Genomic DNA, 18,808 nt, shown 5'->3' with positions numbered 1-18,808 from the left:
CAACTTGCAGCACTCTGAGCAGGTGAGCCCTTCGGGAAAGTCAATTCTGACTCACTTCCCACTCCCCCACAGAACCTGACAGGGTCAGCTACTCCCTCCTCTGCGTCTTGTGCACCCTCACATCACGGGTGGTCCTTATCGGCAGCTAACTTGTGATACCTCCTTGAAGTGTCCCCCCCCTTCCCTGCTCCTGTCTCCCAACGGCAGTGGCCAGGTATGCGTCACACCTCTGTGGACCCCGCATGCCCGGGCCAGGGCCCAGCACACGGCACGTGCTCAGCAGCCACCTTGGTCCCCTAAGACAGGTGGCAGTCGTGTGTGTCTGAGTGTGTGTGACCATCCTGCCTGACAACCGTCACCCTAAAAGCCACAGCCCCACATGCTCAAAAGCCACCCACACCCGGTCTCGTGATTATCTCTACCCGGCCGACACAGAGAGCCTGCCAGGCACAGAAGGCCAGCCCCTCACACAGTCAAACTCACACACACACTCAGAATTCCTCACACCCGGCGGCACACAATCACATCCCCTTAGATACATAACAATGCCCGGCCTCTCAGTACTGCTCCACCTGCCCGCCACACGTAAGGACACGCGCACGTATGCACAGGCACACACACTTCCCTCACAGCTGACAGAAACCTTCCCCCGTCCCCCAGCACAGGGCCCTCGGCCAATTCAGTTGCCTACACAGAAGTCCATACCTCATTGGCTCCCACGGTGATCACCTGACCTTGGCTTGCCCTCTGCCTCCATTTAGTTGAACTCCCACCCCCACCCTACTTCCTCGTATCTCCAGTCAGATAAAGGGTTGAATGGTCTCTCTAGCCACAGGTCATCCAGCCTCCCACTCCCTGGAGAGCCAGTTGGACAGAGCAATCTACACACCATTCCCCAGCACAACCCTGGGGCTCCCTGCCAGAGTTTTGTCCAGGCTGTGCCTGTCTCCTGTGATGCCTCTCAAACCCTTCCCAGCCTTCCACTTCTTGCCCCTCCTCCTCCAGCAAGCCCTCCTTGACACCACCATCCTCCCTAGCCCACCCTGACATACCCCCTCCTCTTTGGGCCAGGAACAGATGCTGCTCACCAGTGAAGCCGTATCTACTCCATTATTTCTGCCCCTCAGGCCCTGCCTATTTTTCTAAAGGAATTCTCCTCTCCCCTGGGTGATGGAGAACTTAGGGAGAACACAGCCACTGTCTTCTTTTGGAGCCCTCACAGAATTTAGCTTAAAGCCTCGTCAGGGGACGCCTGGGTGGCTCAGTCGGTTAAGCGTCTGCCTTCAGCTCAGGTCATGATCCCAGGGTCCTGGGATCGGGTCCCGTATTGGGCTCCTTGCTCAGGGGGGAGCCTGCTTCTCCCTCTGCCTGCAGCTCTCCGTCTCTCTGACAAATAAATAAATAAAATCTTTAAAAAATAAAATAATAAAATAAAGCCTTGCCCACAGTTAGGTGCTCAAGCAATGCCTTCTGGAACAGTAAAGGAGGGAGAAGAGGAAGAGAGAGGGGGAGCGACAGAGGAAAGTCCAGAGGGAGATGAGAAATAAATTAGAATTTGAATGAGTAAGTGAGTAGATGAGTTGAGAGGCTGAGTGAAACAGAGAGTGAGGGAATAAGGTGAGCCTCTGGGGAAAGGACAGGACCAATGTGATGGGGATGCTGAAGGGAGGGCTGAAAGAAAGGACGGCGGGGGGGGGGACTCTCTCATGGGCTTTAATCAAAGCAGGAGCCACCCGTCACTGCATACTTGCCCAACTGTGCACCAGACCCTATGCTGGGCTCCTTGTGTTTCCTTGTTAATCTTCACGATAACCCACAGAGGTAGATACATTCTCACTGCGCTCGGGAGGAAAATGAAGCTCAAGGAGAAGAAAATACTTGCTCAGGATTACACAGGCAGTAAGTGAGAGAACCAGAAGGTAAACTCAGATTTGTTCAATGCCAAAGGCTTAGAAAGGGAGAGCCGGGGTATGAGCCCGCTTGGGGGGGGTCTCCTGACTTTGCTCCCACCGAAGACACATTATGGAAGGTGTGGGTCCTACAGCCCGAAAAGGATACCTTCCACCCTCCTGCCAACAACCTCCAGGAATTCTTAGAACTCGCTCCAGGAAGGTGCAGGAAATATTTAGGTCATTGCATCTGGAGGAAATGGCTTCCCCTTAGATTCAGAGACCCCTGAAGTTGTAGAATCGGAACCTTGAAAGTACAGAATCAAGGACTCTTACCATCACAGAATATTAAAATCATACCATCAGAAACTTTTTAAAATAATAGAATCATGAAATCCACAGGATTGGAGACTTCCCCAAATTGCAGTGTTGTGGAAATAGAAACCACAGAATTGCATGGAATGTGTCATTGAATTATATTTTAAACGCATGTAATCATACTTCCTTAAAACTGTCGCATTTGAGATCGATAGAATGTTGGAGCTGGAAGAGCCCTTGGAGATCCTGTGATCCAACCCCCCTCCTCCTTTCACACACGGCAGGGGTGAGGGGGGGCAGAAACTAGGTAGCACAGGGACCAAGCGGCGTGTCCGGGCTGGCCAGGCTGACGGGCTGGAGAAGGCAGCAGGTTTGCCCGTGGTGAGAGCGCCACAGCACTCATTCATTGAGTGAGTGAGTGCCTGCCTCTTGGGTGCTGGCAATACCAAGAATCGAACCCTACTCTCTCTCCCAGGCCCTGTCCCCAGCCCTGGATAGGAAAGAAGGGAAAGCCCTGGTGGGGATGCGGAGAGGGAAGTGGGGGGAAGGGTGGAACATACATCAGACAGAGAGAAGAGATCAGCTTTTATTGATGGCAATTCCTTTGTACACAGCGACACGCGCACTCTGAAAGGCCTTTTCCTCCTGACCACACTTACAGAGCGCTGTGGGAGTGGCAGAGGGCATGGGACGAGGCCTTCAAGCAGCAGAGGGGATGGCAGCAATGGCCACAGCGAGGGAACGAGCAACGGGGAACTAGGCAGGCCGGGTCCCGCCCCCGTCTGGTCCTCTGAGCCCTAGGCACCCTGCATCTCTGTTTGTGCTCACAGAGGACAGAGGTAGGTCCTTGGGATGTCATTTGGAGACCTCTCCAGGAGTGGCAGGCTCCAGGGTGCCTGGGAAGTGGGGTGCGGGTGCGGGAGGGTCCAGGTTCCAAGCTCCAAGCTCTGCTGCTCCCACATTTTAGTCAGACCTAGGGCTCCAGCCTTTATAATTGGGGGGCTGGAGTCCAGGGGAGACAGCAGTGGGGGGGGGGTGTGTGTGGGAATTCCAAGGAGGTGGGGGAGGAAGGGGCACGATGCTTGCCCATCCTGAAGCAGGGACAGGGTCCCATGGGGGATCGCGGGCCGGGGGGGCTGGTTAAGGCTTTTGCTTCTGCATAGAAAATGACCCTTGTCCTCTCAGTTACCGAGAGGAGGGACTACTGCACTCGGAGGCCGGACAGCAGAACTGATGAGCGTCTTCCTCTTCCTCTTCCTCAGTCTCCTCCTCCTCCTCCTCTTCCCTGGGGCCAGGAAGGGCAGGGTAGAGGCCACAGGCGGGCGGGTGACAGAGAGAGGCAGAGGCATTAGTTTGCAGAGCAGGGGAGATACATGAACGGCTTTGGAACCAGGGTGGCGGGGCTAGGATGGGGGTCTGGATGGGGAGTCCACTGTCACAGATTATCTAGGGCCACGCCCAACTCAGTCTCCAAGGACCTGCAACAGCCCTCCCCCACACCCAAGCTGGGCTGGCTTAAGGTCATGCCCAGAGAATACCAATTCCATTCCGGACCTGACAGGCGGCCCAACCTTCATTTGAAAAGAAATAGTAGCAGCGTGCTCGGTGCTGGCTCTTTGCAGACATCACTCATTTAACCCCTGCAACAACACGGCAACATTTTAGAGATGAGGGAATTGAAGCTCAGAGAGGCTGAGATAACCTGCCCAAGGTCACATAGCTGGGTGGGTGGTAGAGTCGGGAGTTCAGCCCGGAGTTCTCAGAGCTCCAAGTCTCAGGCTCATCCCACTGGGTCCTTTAGGTGAACTTGGCACTATCTCTAGAAATCTATCCTGCCCTTGAAGGACAAAGATTTGTATCTCCTGAATGCTCAGGGTCGGGGAAATTGGTGATGCTCGGAGATGGGGTGTGGAAAGCCCACAACTTTGGAAGCAAACAGACCTGGGTTCCCACACCAGCTCTGCAAGTGCTTCCAGGCTATGTGCCCAGGCATGTTATTGCCCCTCTTGAAGCCTCAGGGTCCTCATCTGTAAAAATGGGGCTCGTGATGCCAACCCCACGGGACTGTTGCAAGGACTGGAACATACGTCAAGTGCCTGGCAGAGAAGAGCAACAGGAACATGGTGGCGGTTCTTGTTAACTGCTCGGGAACTGAATCTGTTTCCCAAGGCGGCCACTGGCACCCGCACGGAAGCGCCACGGTGGCAGGGAGGAGATGGTGAGGGAGCAAGCTCCTGTCCCCGGGGTACTGTGGACGGCTACCGGGAGCCAGTCTGCGTGCAGCAGGCCCTGGAACCGGGCTACGGTTTCGCGGCGTGGATGGATGGACAGTAGGGCTCAGGGGGTCCAGCTGCCTTGGGAATGGAAAGGCTGCTCCTCTGGAGATAGCTGATGAAACAGTATCGCCCTGCTCCCAGACCCCTTGGCTCAAGAGAGGCAGGAGGTATGGAAGCCAGGCGACTGGAGGATTGGGAAGAGATGAGAAGGAAAGAGGACAGGGACAGGCAAGGGAAGGCACTGCTGTCCATCGGACAGGCAGACGAGCCCACACACGTGCACATAACACACACACGCACACACGCACACATGCACACCCCACTCTTCATACTCAAAGCTCCCTGTGACACATTGTTCCACAGAGTCACTGAGTCAGCAGAACCACGTGAAGCAGAGCTCAAGCCCGGGGCGAGCAGCTCGCCCTTTCTGAGTCTCCCATTCCTTATCTAGAAAAGGAGAAAACGCCACACCTCTCAAGGCTGTCACGAGGACAAGTGATCTTCCAGGCCACACCCCCCCCCCCCTCGCATCCAGGTCAGGCCTCTGCCACCCCTCACCCCGGCCCTGTGGTCACCTCCCGATTTCTTCTCTCTACCCTTTTGGACCCATTAGCCTTCCTAATAAAGTCAGCAAGCATGAATCTCTTGCTTGTCTCTGCTTAGACACCCACCTTGGCTCCCCGATGCTTCCTGGATAAAAGGTCAGACTCTTCAACTTGGCATTCAAGGCTCCCCCACCATATGGCCTCACTTGGCCTTCCTCGTCCGGTGGAGAAAGCATGGGCTTTAGAGTATGACAGACCTGGGTATGACTATCAGCCCCACCTCCTACCAGCTGGGTGACCTCGGGTCCACTTCTTTACTTCTCTAGGACTTATGTTCCTCATCTACAAAGTGAGCAAATGCCCATTCCACAGGGAGTGGTGGGATTAAATGGTTTCAAGTATATCGAGCACCTGCCACAGGGTAGGTTTGGTGCTTCATACAGAGTAACTGTTATTATTACTGTCAGTATCAGTGGCTCACTTCATGCTCAGCCTTCATCAAACCAGCTCGTTCATTATTCCATCAGGATGGCTGGCCTTTTCACACCTCTGTGCCTTCGCTGACTCTGTTTCTTCCTTCTGCACACATCTTCCGCTACTGAAATCCCATCTGAACATTATGGCCCAGCTTAAATGCTGCTTCCTGCAGGAAGTCCTCCCTGACTCTCAAGCAGAAGTATCCCTTGCTTCCTCCTAGCTCCCCCATTCCTGGCCTTGGCGGTTGCTCCGAACTCCACTGAAGCATTTCTTTCACCAACCCCCTCAACGCCCTTGTCTTCGCCCCCACTACCCCTGCTCTGCCTCTCTGTGAGAAAGAGAGGGCCCCCATATTATTTAAGGCCAGCCCCTCCACTCGGGCTCTGGTGCCCACCCCTGCTACCTCCTCCACAACAATCATCCCCTCTCCCTCCTGTGTTTCAACCTCTCTCTCTCTCTCTCTCTTTCTGTTGCCTCCTTCTTACCAACATTTATAGAAGCTCAAGTCTCTCCCATCTGGGAATAAAAACCCTCTATCTGCCCCCACATCTCCCTCTAGCAATCACTGTCCCTCTCTCCTCTTCACAGCTAAGCTTCTTGAGAAATTCATCTCCACTGGCCATCTCCACTTCAGTACCTCCCACGAGCTCTCCAACCCACTGCAATCTGCCTCATGCGCCCACCCTGCCACCGAAACTGTTCTTAGCCAGGTCGCCGAGGACCTCCTAGTGGTTAAAGCCAATAGACTCTCTCCCACCCTCATCTTCCTTCCCCCAGCTGTAACATTTGCCACTCTTAACAAGCCCCTCCTGTGCACGCGGACGGCTCTTTCCTTCCTCTGCTTCCGTGAGCCCACTCCCTGCTGGTTTTCCTCCTACTTCTCTGACCACCCCCATCTCTTCTTCCTCTCCCCATCTCTTCTGTGTTGGTCCCTCTTCCCCAGTTCTGCTCTGGTCCTCTTCTCTTTCATTCCACACCCTTTGCCAGCAGTCTCACTCCATTGCTTAACCTCAGGGATGGCTTAGGACCCCTCCCCCATCCCCATCTCTGTCTCATGATTCTCCCTCCTGGGTCTCAGACCCATCAAGCCTAATGCTTGCAGGAAGCTCCACCAGGATGGCCTTTAGGGCCTTCAGAGCTCACGGAGACCTCAAACTCAGCATCTTACCACTGCAAACCTGTCCTCTGCATGTTGCACCTTAGTGAAAAGCACCACCATCCACCCAGTCGCCCAAGCCCAAAACACACCTGGGAGTCATGCTAGACTCTTCCTGCTCCCTTAACAAGTCAGTCACCAAATTCTGCCGATTCCACCTCCTCATCTTCTACTCCTCTCACTCCTTGTTGGCTCTTTCTCCAATCACACTGGTCTCCCTGCTGTCCCTCGAACATGACCCGCACACTCTTGCCTCGGGGCCTTTGTGCTCCACGTTCTTCTGTCTGGAACATCATCCCCCAGAGAGGCGTGGCACCAGACACATTCTATACATTTGGTTGCTTATTTATTTATTATCCATCCACCCACCGTAAGATCCATCAGGACCAGCATCTGTTCTGTTCAGTGCTGTATTCCCAATGCCCAGCACAGCGTCTGGCGCTCAATAAATATTTGTTGAATGAATGACTCCACTGCCAGACCTGAACACTGAAACTCACTGTGAATTCCAACCTCTGCCATCTCCACTCCCTCCCACCCCCACTATTTATTCAGCCTACTACTCCAGTTCTCTCCTCCTCCCAGTCACCTCTCAAATGCATCTCCTCTGCTCTCTCCCCACAGCCACTACCCCAGCTTATCTCTCTCTTGGATTACCACAGCAGCCTCCTCCCTAGTTTCCCTTCCTCTAAAAAGCCTCTTCGACTAGTGTCATTTTGCCTCCTCAAGAACTGCTCAAGGCTCCCCAGCTGCCTACCGTGAAGAAGGAAGCAGGCCTAAGCTCCGCCCCCTCCCTCGTTCAGTTTCACCATCCCTCACCCCTGGGCCTTGGTGTGCTCTCTCAGAGCATCCTCCCCCATCTCTAGCTCTCCAAATCTTTATGGACCTTGAATGATTGACTCAAACACCACTTTCTTCAGGAAACAACCTGACTCACAAACCAGACATAAATCCTCTCCAAAGTCCATAGAGTGATAAGTGTCTCCAGTGTCGCTCTGGGATCTCCAACAACCGAGTAGGATGGAAGTTAGTAACCACCAAGGACATTGAGTGCTGGGTAAGCATTAATAGAGGTTCCCTTTTCCTCTTGCACTATTACCCTGGATTCATGTCCCTGTGGCCCTCTGCTAATGCCAACATATCCTTGTCTCCTCCCTTTCCTTCATCTTCTATTGGGTCTCTCATTAATAACTCTCAAAGGCTTTTGATTCCATAATTTGAAATTAAAACGTTTCTATATGACCAGTGCCCAGTGGAGTAGTGCAACAGGGTAGTTCTGCTCAAATCCGTTCCCTTCTGTGCCAATACCCCAGTTTAGGCCCTCCAGCTGGCCCCCATGCATACAATCCATTTCTCATACCGACTGCTAATGTGATGTTTCTAAAACACAAATTTTACCAAATTTCTCTCCTATTTAGAATCCATTCCCATGACACTTTGTCACTAGCAACATTGGTTCTTGATCTTTTTGGAGTAACACAAACCCTTTATGCATATAACGAAAGCCATGGAACATCTCCCCAACAACAACAAAAAAGCCCATAGGTGCACACACAAAACATTTTGCACTCAATTCAGGAGACTCATGGACCACCTGAAGCCCATGCCACCCAGGTTCAGAACCTCTGGCCCTACCCAATAACATCTAGGTTCTTCTGCATATGCCACCCCTTCTGCCTGAAATGTTCTTCCACACTTCACCCTCTGTCCCTGACTACCTCTTACTCATCCTCTAAGACTCAGCTCTTAGGCTGAGTTGACCTGCAGTGGTCCTGGACCAGGCCAGATCCCTTCCTTTGGGCTTCCACAGCACCCACCCCCCACCATGAGCCCCTCTATCATAGCCATCCTTGGTCTCCCCAACTAACTGGGGACTTGTGGAAGGCAAAAACCATTACCTAGCATAGGCCCTGGCTACAGCAGAACTCCGTAAGTGTCTACTGAAATGAACACTAAGAAGAGCTATGCTTTTTTTGAGTACCCATTATGTGCCAGGCACTCAGCAACTGATCTCATCTATCAACCCCATGATGTTGGTGGTATTGTGTTTCTTTCAACAGATAAGGAACTAGGCTCAGAGATGTGAGGGGAGTTGTTTATGGTCACCCAGCTAGTGAGTGAAAGAACTGGGAATGAAATGGAGATGTGTTGGCACCAGTGCAAATACTGGTCCACCATACTTCCCTGCCCTGGACTGTGAGACTGGAAGATGGGAGCAATAGAGGAACAGGGCCAACAGCCAGAGCTAGAATGCCCTGTCTGGGCTCCATTTCCCAGGCCACCTGCCCATTTTTTTCCCTCCTGTGTCACCTTCATGGCAAGACCAGAGATGTGGCTCTCTCTTCTTATAGTGCAATCCCCTCCATCCCATGCACTACTCTTAGCCTTCTCATCTCAAAGCCCCACTATGGTCAGGCCCATTCTTTGCTCCAGAACCATCCCCAGATCCAATCCAATCCAATGCTACACACTTGGCTACGAGGAACAGAAGACACGGGTGGTCCCTTCCCTTCAAGAGTTGACAGTCACCCAGGAATTTTACATGTACCATCTCCAATCCTAAATCAGCCCTGAGAGGTAAGTAGGCATTATCCTCACTACATAGATGAGGAAACAGAGGCTCAGAGGTTAAATGGCCTGCCACAGTCATAGAGTTGGTAAGTGGTCAGACTTAGATTTGAATAAAGAAAGGTACTGACTCAACTATTTTCCCCCATTAGGTCATCCTGCTTGGAAGAGCCAAAAAGTAGGCAAGACCACTTCTGGCAGGGTTGGGGGATGAAGGAAAGCTATTACTCTTCAAGACTCAGTACCCATGTCCCCTCCTGTAGGGGACAGATGGGATTAGGTGCCCTTCCTCAGGAAACCCTCTGAACCTACTTCTGTCCCATACCAAACCACACTATGCTGTCATTGTCTATGTGTCTCTCCCTTCTAGACTTGAGCTCCCTGATGGTAGGACCAGATACAATTCAGTCCTGTATCCCATAAAGGTTCAGCACAAGGCCTAACCAAGGGTAGGCAGGACAAATCTCGCTGAATGAATAAGGTGGTATTTGAGCTAGTTATTAAAAGGAAAAGCAAGATCTGAACAACTGGACATAGGGAAATGGTACAGAGGAAGAAGGAAATAAGTTAGTAAAAGCAAGGAAATGGGACCAAGGAAAAAGGCCAGTGATTTTGAAATTATGACAGGATGTGCATAACATGTTTTCATCATTGTTATGTGGATTTTCTTTTCCTTACAACAATGGGATAATACTACAAGCCCTGTTCTGCAACTTGCTTTTTTTCATATAACAATAAGTCTTGGAGATCCTTCCATGCCAGTATACAGAGATAGACCTTTTTCTTTTGATCTGTAAGAGTATTCCATAGTAGGGGTGAATCATGAAGGAAAAGCTGCTCTCTATTGATGGACATGAAGGTTGTTTTAATTTTTTGCTATTATAAACAATGCTGCAGTGAATATCTTTGTGTATGTCTGGAAGTGGTTTTGAAGGATAAGCTCTTAAAAGTTGAATTGCTGGGCCAAAGGAATGCACATTTTGTTTAAAATGTAGCTAAAAGTTATTTCTGTTGCTTTAACATTTTTATAGACTGGCTAAAAGATTATTCCTACTCACATAATCCTGTCTTTATTTTGAGTAGCATACATCATGCAACCTTTTCATTAAGAGTTGGCTGAGAATGTGATCCTACAAGGGCATGTGACAAAGAGTTGCGCAGTATGGTTTATGCTTGCGGTTGGGACTGAATGTTTTAGAAAAGACCTCTGGTTGGGGGACCATCTCGTAGTAAAGCCTTAGAGAAATCTACCTCTAAGATATGGTTCTCAGGTTAGAAGTATATGCACATGTAAGATTCTGGGGGCAACTAACAAAAAGGTGCCATAAAAAATCGCACCAATTTGCACTCCAGTCAAGGAATGCGAGAGGTTCTGTTTCTTCACAACTCTTTCAATCCTCTCAATTTTGGCACTTTAAAATTGGTACTTCGTGGGCGCCTGGGTGGCTCAGTCGGTTAAGCGACTGCCTTCAGCTCAGGTCATGATCCCAGGGTCCTGGGATCGAGTCCCGCATCGGGCTCCCTGCTCTGCGGGGAGCCTGCTTCTCCCTCTCCCACTCCCCCTGCTTGTGTTCCCTCTCTCGCTGTGTCTCTCTCTGTCAAATAAATAAATAAAATCTTTAAAAAAAAAAAATTGGTACTTCGTTATTGTTTTAGTTACATTTCTTTAGCTATTGGCAAGCTCGAGTATCCTTTCTCATTCATCAGCTAATGGATGTCGATTTCTTTGCTGAATTGCCAGATCACGTTATTTTTCTATTCTAAATGTGGTATACATCTTTTTCTTATTGATTTCCAGGTGATGATGTATAGACAGAGATATTAACCTTTGCCTGATATCTATGTAGCAAATACCTTTTCCTAGCCTGTTACGTTTTAATTTTGTGTATAGTATCTTTCTCCACACAGGAGTTCTTAACTTCACTGTAGCCAAAATTACTGTTCTTTACTTTATGGCTTCTGGGTTCTTCCATCATGCTCAGAAAGGCTCTTCCACCCTCACATTATAAAAATATTCTGTATTTTCTTCTGGTACATTTATAATTCTATCCTTTGTATTTGATTTTATATGAGACAGGGGTTTAACTTCACTTTTTCCCAACTGATAGCTGATGGTCCTATCCCACTTACTGAGTCCCTACTGATTTGACATGTGTTTTTTTATCATAAATTAAATTCCCATATGAATATATGGGTTTGTTTCTAAAATCTCTATTTTGTTCCATGTATGTCATCCTCTATTTCTGTGTTAATATATGTAATTTCTGCAGCTTTATGGTAAGTTTTGTATTTAATAGGACAAGGTCCCCCTCATTGTTCTTCTTTTCCAAAATTTTCTTTGTAATCCATGGGCATTTACTCTTCCAAATGAACTTTAAAATCCAATTGCCCAACCTCCAAAGAAAATACCACTGAAATTTTAATGAGAAATGTGTTGAACCTTTTGACCAAACTGAGGGGAAAAAATTGTCATTTTTACCATATTCAATCTTCCCATCCAGGAACAGGATAGGACGCTTGACTATTCAAGTCTTCCCACAGCCTTTGATGAAATTTTATAGTTTTCTACAGAGAAGCATTTCATGTTTCTTGTCAATTCCTAGGAATTTTATCATTTTTGCTATTATTGTGAAGGAAATCTTTTTCTGTTTTGTCTTCTAATTAGTTGTTGCTGGTATTCAGAGACGCTAATGGTTTAGGTGTATATTTCTCTTGTATCTAGCCATCTCACATAATTTTCTTATTAGTTCTAATAAATTTTTCCTTTTATTCTCTTTGATTATCTAAGTAGACAACTACATCATCTTCAAAGAATGCTAATTCTGAGTCTTTCTTTCTAATATTTATACAACTTATTTCTGTTTTTTAACCCCACTGGTTAAAACTTCTAGAAAAAAAATGTTGGTTAGTGACAGTGATGGCAGTCATACTTCTTTTGTTCCCAAACTTAATGGCAATTTATCTAGTATTTCACTATTACATTTGATGATTGTCTTTGGTTTCTGATAAAAAATTCTTTACCAATTTAAGGATGTTTTCACTGATAGCTTACTGTACTAGTTATCTATTGCTGTGTAACAAATTACCCCAATACAGCAAGAAATAACTAGGACACTTACTAAGAGTTCTAAAATCAAGAATTGATGTGTAATTCTATCAGATTATTTTTTCAGCATTTATGGAGATAGTTATATGTTCTATTTAATCTATTAATGTAATCCATTACAATAACAGGTTTCCTAATGTTGAACAATTCCTGTGCTCCTGGGACAAACCTTCATTTGTCAAGATACATTCTTCTTTCAATACACTGATGGATTCAGTTTGATACTCTTTTATTTAAAATATTTGTGACTGTATTAATATATGAGATTAGGCTATAGTTTTCATTTTTTTTGTCTAAACCTATCCAGTTATACTAACTTTCTGGAATGAACTGGGAAGCTGTCCATTTTTTTCTATTATCCGATCTTTCCAGATTTGATAGAACTTCCATCATACCAGAACTTCCATAATACCAACTGGGCCCTGGTACCATTTCTGAAGAGAAAACTTTGACCATCTTTTTAACTTCTTCTATATTGTTCTATTCTAGTCAGCTTTTTTGTCACTCCTTAAGTCATTTCGGTGATTTATATTTTCCTAGAAAACCACCCATTTCATCTAGAGTTTCACATTTATTGGTATAAAATTATACAAAGCATCTTTTACGACTTTTTTCATCTCTTCAAAATCTGTGGCTAAATCCCCTTCACCATACCTTATTTTATTTATGTCTTTCTTGCCTTTTTCTCTGTCATATCTGTCAGAGGACTGTCTGTCTAGTTTACTGGTCTTTTAAAAAACCACCTCTTAGTTTATCAAATCCTTTGTTTTCTATTTCATTAATTTCTGGTTTTATCTATAATAATTACTTTATTCTGCTTTCTTTTGGTTGTTCTTTTTCTAAATTCTTGAGTGGAATAATTAGTTCATTTAATTTAAACTGTCTTGTTCTCTAATAAAAGCATTTAAGACTATAAATTTTCCTCTGGGAATCCCCCATGGTCACATCCCGTAGGTTTTGGTATATAGTATTCCCGTTGACATTTATTCCAAATAGCCTATAATTGATACTTACCCTAAATAGTCTATAAATTCCATTCTTATTTCCTCTTTCACCCAAGTATTTTTTCAACTTTCAAGTAGGCCTGACCTTTTTTGCCGTTGCTATGAATAGTTCATGTTATTGCATTATAATTAGAAAATGTAAAATGTGATTTCCAATTACCTTGGAAATAATGTTGTTCTCAAAGGTGTGGGCAATTTTTCCCTCTGCCTAAACACCCTTCCCCATCCTATCCAACTGGCCAACTCTTACTCATCCTTCAAAGCAGCTCAAATATTACATATTCTAGAACCAACCACTCCCATTTGGGGGCAGGTATCTAGGGAAGGATTTTTAAGGAAGGACAAACTACAAACAGAATCTGAATGTCCTCTTTGGTCTCCTACCTGGTCTCCCAGTCACTCTCCTCACATGCTCAGACATCCATTCCACATTCATTCCAGGGGCTAGAGGGAGATGGGGGAGGGGGTCTGGCAATGCTATGGCAGATTTGTCCGGAAGGGTTTAGGATGGGGGGAGGGATGGGTCTAGCTCTTACCTGCTCTCTGCCAGCCTGCCTGAGGGGGTAAGCTTCATGGAGTCAAGGACCTGAGTAGGACAGCAATACTGGTGTAGAGTATGAGACGCTGTGGACCTGAGAGACAGCAAGAGACAGAGAGAGAAAGAGAGACAGAGAGAGAGACAGGGAGGGAGGGGAGAGGCAGGGTGGGGAGTAAGGACAAGGAATAGAGAGCGAGTGGGGAAGGGGAGAAGGAAGACTGGGAGGAATGGGTGGTAGAGGATTGGGAATGGAAGAGGAGGGTTGGGAGGTGGGGAGGCAGGGCAGGAGGGAGAGAAGGAAGAGAGGGTAGGAAGGAAGGAAGGAAGGAAGGAAGGAAGGAAGGAAGGAAGGAAGAAAAAAAGAAAAAAACCACAAAGTCAAGAAAGAGAGGACGGCACTCGAACCACAAACAGAACACAACGACAACAGGGGGCAGCAGAGACAAAAGAGCCGGTCTGGGCCTCCTGTGATCCAGGTGACTCCGTGGGGACCTGAGCCACGGAGACACTGGGACACCACAGCAGGGAAGGGGGAAGGGAGCCCTCCTCACACCAGACGCCACACGGGTAGGGAAGAGGGGAGGGGAGGGGGGATGAAAGAGAAAGGGAAAAGCTGCATGGGGGGGCTCCCCCTTATAGAAGACCCCTTATAAGAAGGGAGGAAGGGATGGAGAGCGAAGAGCTCTGTATCCAAAGAGGGGGAAGAACCCAGGCCAGGTGGGTGGAGGAAACACTGTAGGAGGAGAGGGAAAGGGACAGAGAGAAACCGAAAGAGACAAGGAAAGGGTGAGACAGAAAAGGAGAAAGACAGAGCAAGAAGAAGACAGAGAAAGGGCGAGACAAAAGACACAGAGAGAAGACAGGGAGAGGCAGAGAGCGCCAGAGCAGAGGAGAGGCGAGGCGAGGGCGGAGGAGAGCTGACAAGGTCTCAGTGGTCTAGGTGACAGGATGGGACTGGGGCTGAGCGGGTGGGTGGGGCCCAGTGAGCCAGGGGACAGGGTGGTTCCCAGCAGGAGTCTTGGCTTCCAAGGCCAGTGCTGTGCCCCCAGCCCAGAGCAGGGCCCACACTCCACCCCGCAGCGCTCTGCCCCCACCCCTAGTGCAGGGTCCAAAGGCCCCTGTGCCTCCTGCTTCCCACGATTAAAGTCCAGAGAATGGGCGGTGGGGGGAGCTGGACAGGAGGTTAGTGAGGCTGAGGGCCTGGTTTATCCAGTGCAGGGTGGATGCTGGGAGTGGAGCTGGCCCTTCCAGGTCAGCCAGCCCCTGTCCCCCACAAGCCCCTGAAGGCAGGTTGCGGGTCAGGGCCTAGCCATTCCAGAGCCCAAGTAAAGACCAGGAAATGTGGCTGCAGGCCATTCCAGCTACCCAGCATCTCACTTGTGATTTTGAGGATGCCCAAATCTTAGATCCTTATAGAGATCTTAGAATCTGAGACCCTGACGTAATCGTCATCATCAGAACGACTGTTTCTCAAGTGCCATCTAGGTGCCCGTCACCAGCCCCAGTTCTTGACTCATTATCTCATTAAACCTGAGAAGTAGAGCCCCTTGGGCTGCTGGAATGTTCGCCTCAGAGAATCTTAGCGGCCGTGGGGAGACCTGCAGTGCTAAGCCAGGCCAGCATGCCAAGGCAGCCACAGTTACACCCCTCATGGGCCACGGACTGTGCTGCTCAGGGCTCCAGAGTCCTCACAGGGCCGGGCACCCAGATGTCCGCTCTCGCTAACTCCCTCCCCAAGCCAAAGGCCTCCAAGAGTCCAAGAGGGGAAGCCAGGAACCAGGAAGCCAGGAGGCTGCTGAATCAGCAGCCCAAGGACCGAGTCCAGGCCGGGGCAGGGAAGGAGGGGGTCGGGCTGCAGGGTGGGAGGGGGCGCTAGGTTCCTACCTGCTACTCCTCCCGGGGGGCTCCATGGGTCTGGACCTGTCCCGAGGGCAGGCCCCCTGGCCAGCCGGTGCCTCCACGGTATCACCACCCCCTCCTGCCCAGCCCTTCCCTAGAAGGAGGAACCAAGGAGGCGGGGCCAGGCCAGCCGGGCGGTAGGCCAGACTGCAACTGGAAACTCTGCTCCTTCCCCTGCTCCCCCAGGAGGGCTGGGAACTCCAAGTAAGAGGAAGCAGTTTTGAGAACTCACAGTGACTCCTCCGGGCCAAACCCAGGCTAGGCTCCCTACACGCATCTTTGCTGGAATCTCCCTAAGCACCCTCTCAAGTATGTGTCACTAGCCCTATTCTCCTGAGGAGAAAACTGAGCGGGAGAGAGAGACGTTAAGTCACCGGGCACAGGTTCTACAGCTACTAAGCGGCAGAACCTCAAGATCAAGACCTGGTTTGACCATTCCCCGGATCGGGATTCTGTCCCCTCGGCCATATTGCTGCCTTGTGAATACAGAAAACTTTCCACAGAAGCTTTTCAACAAACATTCTCATCTTCCGCACAAAGAGACTCTGTTTTGTTGTTGTGCCCAGATGCTCCAGATCAAGTAATATTTAAATCAACCATTTGGGGAAATCAAGATGAGGCCCTGGCCAATATTCCCGAGCACCGCAATAAGCTCTCATTCTCTTCTGTGTTGTTTCCTGGACTGGCTAAGAGAAATGTTCTCTGAAGAGAAAAGCAAAAAAAATCAGAAGAAACGCTGTTCTGGATCAAGAGGCTCTTCTCCCAAGGAAACTGCCCTGCCTGACTTGACAGATGGGGAAACTGAGGCCTAGAGAGGGGCAGAGTCTTGCTAATGTTCACACAGCCAGTCAGACTAGAATCCAGATGCCCTGACTCCCTATCTACCTATCACAGTAATCTCTCTCTCTCTTTCTTTCTCCTCCACATGGGTGGGGCTGGAGAAAGGAGAGAATTTGGACGATGTGAAGGACTGAGGGGGGGGTGCTCCTGAAGAGTCCCACAGCTCCAGCTCAGAGCGCTCCTGTCATTTCACGGCCCCAGAGCCCAGGCCCCTGGCTGTTCTGAGCAGAAGGCGGCCCTGGGAGGGGCCAGGGGGGCAGTGATCTAGAAGGAATAGGAACTGACAGGCAACAGGCCAGCCTTCCTGTCTTCCTGCCTCCCTGCCGGGGCAGCTGGTTCCTCTCAAGAAAGCCAAAGCCGCTGAGAGAGATAGGCCCTCCAGACCACCGCAAAGTTGGCATCTGTGGGCCGGTTGGTTGTGGCCTCCTCTTCCTCCTCCCACCCTCTAAAGCCCTTGGTCCTCAGGGCTCGGCTCTGGCCTCAACCCCTGCTTTTTTCTTTCTCCTTCAGCAGCCCTTCTTGCTCCTGCAGCCAGCTGTGCCTTGTGCCCACGCACCCCTGACCCAGACCTTCCTCTTGGCCTGGTAGGAGCTGAGAGATAGAAATTCTAGTCCCGGCCTTAAGGCTGAGGTTGTGCGACCCGGGGCAAGCTCCTTCCCCTCTGTGGTGAGGCAAAGAGCCTACACCCGGGTGCCTGGTAGAGCGAGTGCCAAGTCCCAGCTCTACCACTTTCTAGCTGGATAACCCCTCTGAGGCTCAGTTTCCTTATCTCTAAGAGATAAGTGGCAATTTCTACCTCATGGGTTCTTGTGAGAATTCAGTGAAACGAATGTGCATATATGATGAAGAGTCAGCTTGAGCCTGAAAGAGTCTGACCCCTCTCCCAGGAAGACAGGGGAGACCCACGGGGAAGCCTATTTGTCTCAGGGAAGGGGAGAATTCTCGGAAAATCTCTCTGAGCCACTCTTGGAATTCAGACATATCTGAGCATGTTGGGTAGACTCATGGGATGACCCAGTGGGCCGAAAGGAAGAGGAATTAAGGGTGAGGAGCTTGACCCCAGCCGCAGGGCACTGACGGGGCCTTCACTCAGTTATTCAACAGATCCTGTGGACCAGGCACTGGGCCTGATCTCATGGAGCCTGTATCTGAGAGGAGACAGACATTCACCAATGAATGGAGCGAAGCTGGGCAAAAAGTGGAGGTAGCAGGGGAGAATGTTCCAGGCTGAGGGAACAACTTGGACAAAGGACCTGAGGCGGTATTTCCAGGAACTGCGAGGAGGCCAATGCAGCTGAGTGGAAAAAGCAAAGGGGAGAGAGGCGAGACTTGAGATGTAGGCGGGGGTCCAATCATGCAGAGCCTCGGAGGCCACGATAAAGTTTCCATATTGATACTAAGAGCAGTTTGGCAGGCTGTGGTTCATGGGTGCCCCCACTGTGGGGAAGGGGGAGTATCTCTGAAGCCCCTGAAGTTGTATGGAAAATATTAACGAGTAACAGTATGTCTGGGGGGAGAGCAGACGGGTTTATGATCCCCAAAGGGCAGGGAAGCTCCTAATATGATTCTGTTCACTTAGCGCCAACCATAAGCTAGGGGCAGGCAGCCTAGAACCTTCTCTGAGCTGGCTGCTACCCCCCACCCTCCAGCTAGTCTCAGCCTTCCCCCGCCGCCCCCCCCATCTTCAATCAGTGCTCCACCCAGACAGAAGCATTTACATTCTCAGCCACACGGCTGTCCAAGCCTTCTCTTTGTCTTGGCTCAAAAAGCCATTCCCCACCCCGCCCCCACTGCCCCCTCTCCACCTGGCTAGCTCCCCCTTGTTCTTCACAAGTCAGCTTAGAGGGTGTGCCCTCTGGGAACTCGCCCTGACCCCTCCCCTGTTTCCTTCCCTCCCCACGCTTGTCTCAGCATCGTCTGTTCACATGCTGATGCTCCTTCTGGGCCAGGGGCCCTGTGGGGACAGGGGCTGGGGCTTATTTATCCCTGTGTCCCCAGCACCCAGCACAGGGCACCTAGTCACACAGGTCAGTAAGTGGTGGTTGGGGGTAGACAATCCACCCTGTGGCGGAGGCTGCAAGATGGGCTGCTAGACACTAGAGGGCACTGCGGTCACTGGAATCCTGGCCGGAGGCTGCCCAGGCAGACCCAAGGCAGGTCCCAGGACCAGGTGTGCAGGGAGGCAGGGAAAC

At 49.9% G+C, this 18,808-nt stretch overlaps 1 protein-coding gene and 1 long non-coding RNA gene across 5 annotated transcripts in view; both read right to left on the bottom strand.

Annotated features, from left to right (window-relative positions):
- LOC118553205 (IQ motif and SEC7 domain-containing protein 2) overlaps positions 1-18,808 on the bottom strand; it is an 84,377-nt gene that overhangs the window by 25,162 nt on the left and 40,407 nt on the right. The window contains exon 1 of one of the 4 annotated variants that reach the window (XM_036120183.2): positions 15,762-15,855. The exons of the other annotated variants lie outside the window; for them this stretch is intronic. Coding sequence (XP_035976076.1) covers positions 15,762-15,787 — 26 coding nt within the window. The 5' untranslated portion in view covers positions 15,788-15,855. Of the gene's footprint in view, positions 1-15,761; positions 15,856-18,808 lie in introns of those variants that run through there. 4 annotated transcript variants of the gene reach the window in all.
- Positions 2,780-15,870, bottom strand: LOC144380341 (uncharacterized). The gene is made up of 3 exons (XR_013444465.1): positions 15,762-15,870; positions 13,876-13,971; positions 2,780-3,492 (listed from the first exon to the last, which is right to left on the bottom strand). It is a non-coding gene; the product is annotated as an uncharacterized LOC144380341 (long non-coding RNA).

This window comes from Halichoerus grypus, chromosome X, assembly GCF_964656455.1.
Source record: "Halichoerus grypus chromosome X, mHalGry1.hap1.1, whole genome shotgun sequence".
NCBI classification, from domain to species: domain Eukaryota; kingdom Metazoa; phylum Chordata; class Mammalia; order Carnivora; family Phocidae; genus Halichoerus; species Halichoerus grypus.
Note: the sequence above shows the minus strand (reverse complement) of the source record. Positions and strands in the feature narration are given on the sequence as shown.